General features: G+C 54.2%; 1 protein-coding gene across 1 annotated transcript in view; it reads right to left on the reverse strand.

The window, feature by feature from the left end:
- The window catches only part of NKAIN1 (Na+/K+ transporting ATPase interacting 1), a 42710-nt gene extending 33553 nt beyond the window's left edge, over positions 1-9157 (reverse strand). The window contains exon 1 of the mRNA XM_012642206.1: positions 9098-9157. Within this exon, the coding sequence (XP_012497660.1) occupies positions 9098-9151 (54 nt within the window). The 5' untranslated portion in view covers positions 9152-9157. The remainder of the gene's footprint in view (positions 1-9097) is intronic.
- Between the last annotated feature and the right edge of the window lie 1376 nt (positions 9158-10533).

A 10533-nucleotide genomic window follows, 5' to 3' on the forward strand; every position in this document is an offset into this window, starting at 1 on the left:
GCACTTTACACTTCCGGAGCCTCAGATCGCTCCATCTGTTAAACGGGAATGACATTATGTGTTACGGAGGTTCACCTTAGCCGAGTGCCTGGCATGTAGTGTTTCGTAAGTTGTAGTAGTTATTGCTAACGTCGCCAACAACCCTGCAAGGTACAGACTGCCGCCTTCATTACAGATGAAACTGAGGTATGGAGAGGTCAAGCGACTTGCCCGACGTCAGGCAAAGCAGCGGGATCTGAACCCACTATGTCTGATCCATCTGTATCCCCGGGGACACGCACATAGTAGGTATCCATAAATAATGAGCTGAGCTACAGAGAAATGGACCAGAAAAGAGTGCAAAAATAGGTCCAACTTCTAGTGATCAAAGTGGGGGTGGGCTGATGGAGGAAGAGTTAGACCAAAATTTCCTTCAAGGTCAAAGCGAAGTGCTGGGTCTGACAGACCCGAGAACTCCTTGCCTACTCAGTGGCTGGGGTCAGGCCAACGTTGAAGGGAATCTTTCTATCCCATTATGACTTCCACCAAGAAACCAGAAATAGGACTCTTGGCTTTTGACATCAGCCAGATGCTGCTCTGACTTGCTGTGTGACTTTGGGCAAGTGACTTCAGTTCTCTGAGCCTCAGCACCCTCATCTAGGAAATAGCAATGAGGATGACAAAGTTCCACCTCTGGGGCTGTTGAGCAGATGATATGAGATGGCACACGTGAGCCACGTGGCATAGGGCGTGGGTTTGTACCCCAGCTCTGCCACTGCCTGATGTGACAGCTCCCAGCTCAGATTCTGCTTCAGCAAAATGGGATGATGATGTGCCCGCCACATAGGGGTGCAGTGAGGATGAATGAGCTACTCCAGGGAAGCAGTTACAACAGTAGGAGGCAGGTTGTAAGTGCTCGATCAATCTTCTCTATTAGACTACACCACGTGCAGAAACCCTGCAGTCCATCTTATATATGGGGAAACACAGCCCCAGAGAGGGGCAAGGACTTGCCCAAGGTCACAGAGCCAGTTCACAGCAGAGCCAGGCCTATCTGGGAACCAGCTGAAGGCAAGGCCCCCTGCCCAGACCTCAGATTCCCCAGTAGTGTGAGATGCATCAGTGGATAACCCCAAGACATTTTGCAGCCTCTGGGCCGTCTTGCTCATGGCCTAAGGGCTTTGAGGGGCTGATGCTCCCTTCTCCCATCCTCCCTGGTGGCTCCAAGCCTGGCTTGAACCCGGGGGGGTGTGTCATAGGATACAGAGGGCTGATTTGCCTTCCTGGCCCCCTGGCTGGTCCCTCCACTCCAGGGCTGGCAGCAAAGGCCTCGAAAACAGGCCAAGGGCCCGGGACCATAACACCATTTGTCAGCTTTGCATGATGGTGGCGGTGGTGGCAGGCTTGTCTCCATGGCAACAGTGCAGTGTGAAGGCATCCTGGCATCATTAGGGAGCGCACTGAGTAGTATAAACAGAGGCTGCAGTAGATTACACGCCTATTATGAGCAGTCTCGGGCTCTGAGCACTGGTAATTATGCCTAATTGTGCATTTAATTGTGTAATTGAAAACCCACATCTCTGGTTCAGGCTGGGGCTGCAGAACCTCCCTCCCGCCCCCACCCCCAAAAGGCTAAGGAGCCAACTCTTACCCTGAAAATCTCAGAATCTTTGCCCTTCTAGGGCCAGGCATGGCCAGAGCAGGCAAGGGTAAGATGCCCACAGAGCTCCATTTCCCCAACTTCCTGTGCCAGGAGCTCACCAGGCCCTGGGATTTCGGGGGGGCGGGGGAAGGAACATGCTTAAGGCAAAGGGACATGGCATGAGCACATAATACATACCATTGTATACTACTGGCATTGTCCTCTCAGGACCTAGAACCAGCATCGGGTATGGTTCCCAGGACCTGGGTCATCACTAGATCCATCATGTGTCCAAGCAGTCATCCTTCCTATATCTAAATTCTTAATCACTCCCAGCGACAGGGAACTCACCACCTGGTTCTCAGCCCCCACCCCTGCAAACTTTCATAGAGTCTGAAAACCCACAGACAGAGTACAACACCCTCTTCCCACCATTTCTCACTTCACAGACGGGGAAAATGAGGGCCAGAGAGGGCCAGGGCCAGCTCAAAGTTGCATAGCAAGTGAGTACCAGAACCCTGGGGTTCTGACTTGCAGCTGAGGGTATATTTCATACCCTGAGGTAACTCAGCACCTAGAATCGCACCCGGTGCTTTGTGGGTGCTTCATTAATTATTTGCTGAATTCCACTTTAGGTGGAGTTAGCTGGTGGCAATTCTTACTCTCTGAACCAAGAGAATTCATCTTTCTGGAGTTCAGGAAGCTCACAGGCGGTAGGCCAGGGGTTAGCGATGGGTCAGAACCGCCCAGCTCTGAATCTCTACGGTCTGAGACTTGATTTTACAACAAAACATGCCAGTGGGCATTTGGAATGGGGACAGTGCACACATTCACACATATAGACAGACAGAGGAAAGATGAGGTCACCTGCGTCCCTGACAACCTGACACCCAGGTGTAAAGCCCTGAGCAGGCCATTGGAGGCAGAAGTCCCCTCCTGTTTCCAGGCCCTGATACCCCATCAGTCACCACTGCCTGCAGCAAGTTGGGCCAGGGTAGCAACTCTGATCTCCACTGGGAAGAGAGGGAACCCGTTGCTGATTCAGGGCTAGAAGCGTCCTTTGAAATGATGGCTCCAAACTTCTCCCCTTACAGAGGCCCAGAGAAGGCCAGGCCTTCCTCTCACACTCCCTCTGAGTAAGTGCCAGAGCCCATAGCTCTGCCTGCATTATCCCAGGTCACCCTCGATACGGTCCTATGCAGTGCGCACTATTATTATTCCCATTTTATGGAAGAGAAGACCAAGGTCCAGCATGGTCTTCCACTAGCTGAGAAAGGGGGACTCATCCTGTTTCCTACCCCACACAGATCTGCAGAACTTGCGGTCTCACCTCCTGGGCGTTCAAGAGCATGAACCTTTTTGAGCTCCTACTCTGCAAATCTCATCTCAAAGGAGCCTCCCAACAACTCTCTGGGGCACATTATTATAATCCTGATTTAAAGAAGTACAAGTGGAAGCTCAGAGAGGTTAAGTGTCTTGCCCAAGGTCATCCAGCTACAAAGAGACATAGCTGGAACTCAAATCCTAGCCTGACCCCAAAGCCCACGCTCTTCCCAGCCCACCCCCTTGCCCCTGGATTCGCCAGCTGCTTTCCGATGCCAGGAGGCCAAAGAGAACCTGCAACCACAGTTAACAGCTCTGCTAAAATCCCCGAGCTCACTCAGCTGGGTCTCTCTCTGCTGGTCTCTGGATCAACGAACATCCCTCTCCAGGCAGGGCAGGGGAAGGAAGGCAAGACACTGGGTCTGGGTCCCCAGGCCCAAAGCCAGCTCCACCCCCACGGCCTGAAATTAGTTTTTAAAAACACATCTCTGGCCTTAGGCTGCCCTCCTGTCACCCACTTCTCCTTAAGATAGAGGAGAGAACATGTTGTAAGGATCAGCCCTGACTCTCTCAGCTTGGTCCAGATTTTATAACGATTGTTCTCAAATCCTTTCCCCTGGAAGACTCATCTGAAGCTCAGACTGTTATCTCAGTAACAAGTCACTTCACTCTTCTGAGCCTCAGTGTGTCCATCAGTAAATGGGTATAAAAACCACACCTATCTCATGGAGTGGTTAAGAGGATTGATCAGTTGTCGATACGGGTTAGTTTCTTCCCTGGGTAACTTTTTCTCAATCTGCATCTTAACTCTCTTAAACCCAACACGGAGTGTGGGGAGGGTAGAAATGGTGGGGGAGGGGGCACTTGAGAAAGCAGCTCAGACCCAGCGTCCGGGCACAACCCCTATGGCTGAGGAAAGATCTGGCTCTCTCCACCTGCTTCCACTCCAGCACCCCACAACCCACGGGGGAAGCAAGGGGCCTGCCGGCTAGAAGCCATGGGGGGACAGAATCCTCACTCTGTGCCTACTATCTGTGTGGCCTCGGATAAGCCAGACAGTAGCGAGAAAGGTATACAAAGCACCTAGCACAGTGCCTGGCCCCTGGCAGACACCAAACATGATTTCCCACCGGGCCCCATATTTTCCACATAAAGAAATTAAGACTTGGAATGTTTATGGGAATGACCCTGATCACCAAAGCCTCTCATGTAGGCAGAGATGGGGCTGAAGCGACTTGTCCAAGTCTCAAGGCAAGCAACAGCGAGCCACAGAGAGCACTTCCCCGGGCCAGGCACCGTGTCGGGGCAGTCCAGGTATCAGCTCATGGAATCGCCCAAACTGCCACGGGGTGGGAGCTGTTGTTCTGACTATTTTATAGGTGCAGCAGAGGCTCAGAGAGGGTGAGGAACTTTCTGGGAGTCACACAGCAAGGTGGCAACGTCTACCTGATTCCAGAGGTAGTGTTCCTAACAACCCCTGTGCCAGATCTCAGAGCAGCTGCTATTTATGGGGGCTTATTTAAAATCGTCCACACACCCACCTACAAAGGACAGAACCAGGGCCGTCCCTGGTCCCCTGGAGGCCCTCTTCTCCACTCCACCTGCTCCGCCCACCCCTAAGGGCCTTGAGGGCTGTGAGGCCTCAGTCCCTCCATCTGCACAAGGAAGTTGATCACCCCAGCCCCACCCTGTCCAAAGGCAGATGAGGAACAAAAGGGGCTGGTGGCCTGGAAAACTTCACGCTCCAGGCTCTGAAGCCTGGCCCGAGGGTTCAACCCCCCAGAGCAGAGGGAGCCGGGAGCTGGCAGAGGCAGCTGCTTCAGAGCGCAGGCCCCGGAGCCCATCTCCGTCTGGTCTTCGCCATCACTATCGCTAACAACGACATCAATCAGGGTGACCACGTTTCGCACCATTACTCGCAGCTCAGCTGAAAGCTACATATCTCCCCCCTCACCCACCACCTTCCGGAAGGCAAAGAGCTTTCTAGAAGGGGAAAGAATGAAACCAATGTTTTCCTGAGTACCTACTATGTGCCTGGCACCTGGCTAAGGAAACCGTTTCTATAACTCTGTGAGGTAGGGCTGACTTTTCCTCTTTCACAAAGGAAGAAACTGGGGCGAGGAGGGAACGCATGTGCCCAAGGTCACACAGTGTGGGGACACGAACAGCGTGGCAGTGACAGATGACTGAGTCTCACTGGCTCACAGAGCCAGCGCCTGTGCATAAGCCTATTGAAATATTATCATTTTCATAGGAGGAAACGGAGGCTCGGACCTGTCTGAGGTCACCCCTGGACTACACGTGGGCAGCACAGTGGCACAGGGCTGAGACGGTGTCTCTGCAGGCAGAAGAGCACTCACATCCTGGTTCTGAAACTGACTAGCTTGGTGAGTTCCGCAAACCTCATCACCCCGCGGAGCCTCAATTTCCTCATCGGAAAAAGGGGATAATAAACACATTTGTCCCATTGTGTGGAATTACAATGCTAAGAAGGATAAAAACAGTAAAATAACTAATGTTTATTGATTGTTTAACATGTACCAGGCACTTTGCCAAGGACTTGACACATGCACGCTCATTCGGTTAAATGAGGTAATGCATATAAAGTGCTTAGCACGGGACTCCTAAACCGGAGTGATGATGATGATGATGAAGAAAGTGATGATGATTCCCCAGGGCAAATCTCCCTGGTTCATCCCCTTCCAGGAAGAACAGAGTGGCCTGTAAGGTTTCAGGAGATAGGTGGGCTAGGAAGGAAGGACAGGGTATGAATGGAGGAGGAAAAAGGCAAAGGAATAAAAATCAGAGACTGAACAGTTTTAATAATGCTGTCGAGATGATACACCAAACAGAATCCGGGAAAACAAGGGACTCGACAAATTCTACAGAACAGAATCAGACCAAGATGCAACAAAACCTCCACGCCAGCCCAGACATCATCCTTGCATCTCAGACAGGCAGAGCTGGCAGGATCCTAGTGAGCCAGACCAATGGCTCCTCCCATTTTACAGATGGAAAAAGCAAGGCTTAGAATGGGGAAGAGACTTGCCCAAATTTGCAGGATGTCAGTGGCAGAGCTGGGCTTGAATCCTGGCCTCCTGCCTCTCAGCTCAGTGCCCAACTACCTGCTGCTTCCCACAAAGGACAACGCATGGGGTATCTGGGTATGTTTGGGCAACAATTCCAGCGAAGCATTCCACAATATGAATCATTAAGATAATAATAAAAAGCTATAGTTTATTGAGTACTCACTTTGTACCTGGCATAATGCTAAATACATTACATGGGTTAAATCGTCACAACAACACTAAGAATTAGGAACTGTTTATATTATCTCTATTTAACAGATGACAAAACCGTGGCTCAGAGAAGGTAAGCAACTTGCCCAAGATCACACAGCCAGGAAGTGACAAAGCCAGGACTGGAACCCAAGTCTGTCCTGTCAAATTCCACAGCCTCAATTACTATCCTACATCCGCCCACCTGAAAGGCACAGTCCCTACCTGCTTCCCCTCACCCCCATAACACCCACACCCCACTCCCTCACCCAAAGCAAGTCTACCCAAGTCTATCTCAACTACAGAAAAGCGTTTAGAACTGATCTACCTCACTGTATGATTAAACTCCACTTGAAAAAGAAAAACAACACAGTTCCGCCTCTTAGGTTTTCTGCTGAAAGACATTTAACAGCCTTCTCCCCTCAGGCTGGTGAATTCCAACACCCAGGAGCACATTACGGAAGCTGCCAGGTAGCAGGGGCTCCTGGGGATTAGTGAGAGCTGGAGGGACCCACAGTGCTATCAGCACAGACAGAGCAACACAGCCAAGAGACCAGTTTTCAAGTCCCTCCTCGGAGCACCTCGCAAATGATCTTGTGCAACCCTCACAAGCTGCCCAAAGCCACCCAGCTAGGCTGTGGGTGCTGGTGAGATCCTCTAGGTGGAAGAGTGGGTTTAGCTTAGCTAGGGAGAGCTATGGAGGCAGGTAGGCTATGGAGGCAGGAAGAGGTAGCAGGGAGGCTACCTCTATCACCTTCGTTTCTCCATAGAGCCCTGAGCACCTCCCAAGAGCCCCAGACTTACCAGGGCCAGAACTACTTATTTCATAACTAAGAAGGCAACAGGCGATGCTGGTCAGCTGCCTGGATTTGAAGCCTGGATCCTAGTTCCTACAGAACTCTGGGCAAGTACTTCATAGGGTCCTTAAGAGGATTAAATGAGTTAATACATGGAATTACAAGAGTACCTGGCACCTGGTTCAGGGCTCTCCAAAGCTAACCGTGGTTAGCATCAGCAGCAGCAGGAAGTGTTAAACTGTAACAATGGGAGGGGACTGGGCAGAGAGAGAAGAAAACTTTTTATCTTCTGCCCTGTTTGATTATTTATTGATTTATTCATTTTTATAATATATGTACATTACTTTTCTAATTTAAAAAAACCTAGTTTAAAACTTAAAAATTAACAAACACAGAAAAAGAATTCTCTGAAAGCTTTCCACATTTTCTGGCATTTCACTTTCCTCAAAGTAGATAAAGGAGGGTGTTTCCACTATGAGCCAAGAGGTGCCAAATAACTGATTCATTCATTTATTTCACAAATATTAATGGAGTGTCAGGCACGGTTTCAGCTGTTGGGGATTTAGCAGGGAACAAAACAGACAATCTCTACCCTTCTGGAGTTTCCATTCTACCTGATCTTAACTAATCCCCTCTGCAGTCCTCAGGGATGAACATTTTACAGACAAGCAGAGCGAGGTGGCCCAATGAAGGGAAGGCACTTGCCCAGTCCCTATAGCTGGGAGCAAGGCTACAATCTTCAGAGCTGGGGCTATTTTCACCACTGCCCAGGAAGATAAGTCTGTGGATGGCATGTTTGGAGCTGGTGTCCCCGAGAGGACAGAAGCACGATGAATGAGGCGGTCCGGACATCCAGGCTCAAAGCTTCACTCCACATTACCGCTGGCATCGGTGGTGGGGAAGACGCATGGATGCGGGCAGGAGCGGAAACCCAGGGCGTGGGGTCCAGCAAGAGTGAGGCTCAGGCTGCCCCAGCTCACACTCAGACCTGAGTCCTACCACGGAGTTCCCCACGCACCTCTGCCTAAGGGAGGGGGAGCACAGCTTCAACCCCCTAGTCTGGGCCTCAGCTCCAGGGCAGGCAGGAGAACCCCAGCCTCTCCTTAACCACCCTCCCAAATGAATGTACCTGCTGGGCCTGACTTGAAGGGCAGAGCTGTGTCCCCTCAGTCCCCAAATTCACTTCTCCAACCTCCCTGAGGCAAGGACCCACGTTCCCAATGCTGGGGCTAGGCATAGTGTCCTCACATGTACTGACCCTCCCCAGGGCACCCGAGTATTCCCCCGACCCCCACTGGTGCCAGCCCCGGCAGAGGAGCTACTCTGGTGGACCTGATGACTGATGGGACAGCCACAGCCACAGTGGCTGGACCAAAGCTGGGAGGGTGGACCAGGCTGGCCCAGCTCCTTGTGACCATCTCCAGGGAAGTGGCTCCATCCCCAGGACTGCCCAGTTAGTCGGGAGGGCGGAGGGAGGGAGAAACAACACAAAGGAGGGTTGAAGGGTTTTGGAGTCTTAAGACTCCAGCACACACAGATGAACATGGACCAGAAATGGTCAGAGATCTAGAGACACGCCAAAGAGAAACCCGGAAAGACACACACAGGAGCAGAGACTTTGTGAGAAGCACTCACACAGGGGCGGAGACCAGAGACCCAAGCAAACGAGCGATCTAGAGGGAAACCCACGGCAGAGACCTCAACGGATCCACCGATCAGCCCCAGACACACCCCCAGTCCCAGAGAGCCACAGTCCCACGGCGCATCCCGCGACAGGGGGCCACTCGCACAGTGTGAGCCAGGCGCGTGGAGCCCCAGGCGCCCGGCGGGCAGGGGACCAGCGCACGGACGCACTCGGGGACCTGGGGAGCGTCGGGCACGGCGGGGAGAAGCGCACACAAAGAGACAGCCCGGCCAGCAGGAGCAGGCTCCGCCCGTCCGCTCCGAGACTCCAGGCCACCCGCCACCCGGGCACTCGCGCCAGACACACTCGCGGAGACACACACCCGACCCGCACGCCCCGGGACCGCGCCCCGCGTGCCCCACCCAGCCCCGACCGCCGGGCGCGCGGCGCTCACCAGCTGCAGGCAGCAGAAGGCGACAAGCGTGCAGCGCCCGCTGCACTTGCCCATGGCTCCGGGGGCCGCAGGGGCCGCCCGCCGCGGCGACCCCTGGCTCCGCGGCCGCCGCCTCCTCCGCGCCGCGCGGGCTCCGCGTCCTCCCCGCTGGGCGTCCCGGGCGGCGGGGCCGGGCGCCTAGGGCCGGGCCCGGGAGCGTCGGGTCCCCAGGGCTGGGGCCGGCCGCCCGCGCTCCGAGTCCATGGTCCGTCCGCCGCGCTGGCTCGCCGCGCCGCGCCTCCTTTGTCTGGCGGGCCGGCCGTCAGGCGCGCCTCCTGCCCCGGGGCGGCTGGCGGGGAGCGCGGGCGGGAGCGCAGGCACCGAGCGCGGCGCGGCGCACAGCAGCACTGCCCAGCTGGGGCAGCCGCCCGGGCGCTCGGCCGCCGCAGCTTCCCGGCCCCACCACGTGGCTCCGCAGCCGCCGCCGAGAGGAGGGAGGGGAGGGGAGAGGAGGGCTGGGGCGGGGCAGTCGCGGGAGGGGAGGGAAGGGGTGAGGAGGTGGAGCGGGGAGGAGAGGCAGGGAGTGCGGTGGGAAGAGTGCCGGCTTGGGGCTGCCAGCCCTGGGTCAAATCCCGACTTCGCTGCTCACTTGCTGTGTGACCTTGGGCGAATCGTGTCACCTCTCTGGGCCTCAGTTCTCTGATGAACAGAGTAGGAACAAGAGTGGCTCCTTAGTGTTGCGGCGAGGGTGAGATGCAGTCCTGTGAATTGAGCACTTAGCCGTGTGCCTGGCCTCCCGAGGGTGCTGGAGCAGTCCTTGCTCCACCTGTCTCCAGGGCTCCAAGGTTCCAACCTGGACCTCCATTTGCATTTCCATTCCCAGATCTGCTCTCAGCTCAGCCTCCCTCCTGAGTGGCCACATTTTCCTCCTTCCCTCTTTCCTTCTACTGGCATTTATTGAGCCCTGACTGCATACACACTCCCGGGGGCCCTGGGAGCCAGAGAGGAGACGGGCAGCACTGTTCCAGATCCATGGAGTTTCGCAGTCCAGGGAACAGAAGGCTCTCAAGAGCATGCCGGCGAGACGGATGATGGCGGCGTCTGTCCAGGGGACTGTGGGCAGCCCCTAATCTGGGCTGCAGTGGGGAGGCGGTCAGAAAAGTTTTGCCAGAGAAAGACTGCCTTCTCCAAGCCACCCGGAAAAACACTCAAACTGGACACGTGCCAAATCCATTTAGTCTTCCCTGTCCCACTCCTGACTTTCCTATATTCGCCTTGGCGATTAGCATCCCCCCAAGTGGAAATCCCTAGGTCATTCCCCGGGCTTGCCTACAATGATAACTGGTCCGTCATTAAATTCAGTAAACCGTACTTTCCAACTAATATTTATGAAATACCTACCATGTGCCAGGTTCTCCGCTGTGAATAACGGAATGAACCAAAGTCTCTGCCCTCAC

Source organism: Propithecus coquereli, unplaced genomic scaffold (genome assembly GCF_000956105.1).
Source record: "Propithecus coquereli isolate 6110/MARCELLA unplaced genomic scaffold, Pcoq_1.0 Scaffold178, whole genome shotgun sequence".
In the NCBI taxonomy this organism is placed as follows: Eukaryota; Metazoa; Chordata; class Mammalia; order Primates; family Indriidae; genus Propithecus; species Propithecus coquereli.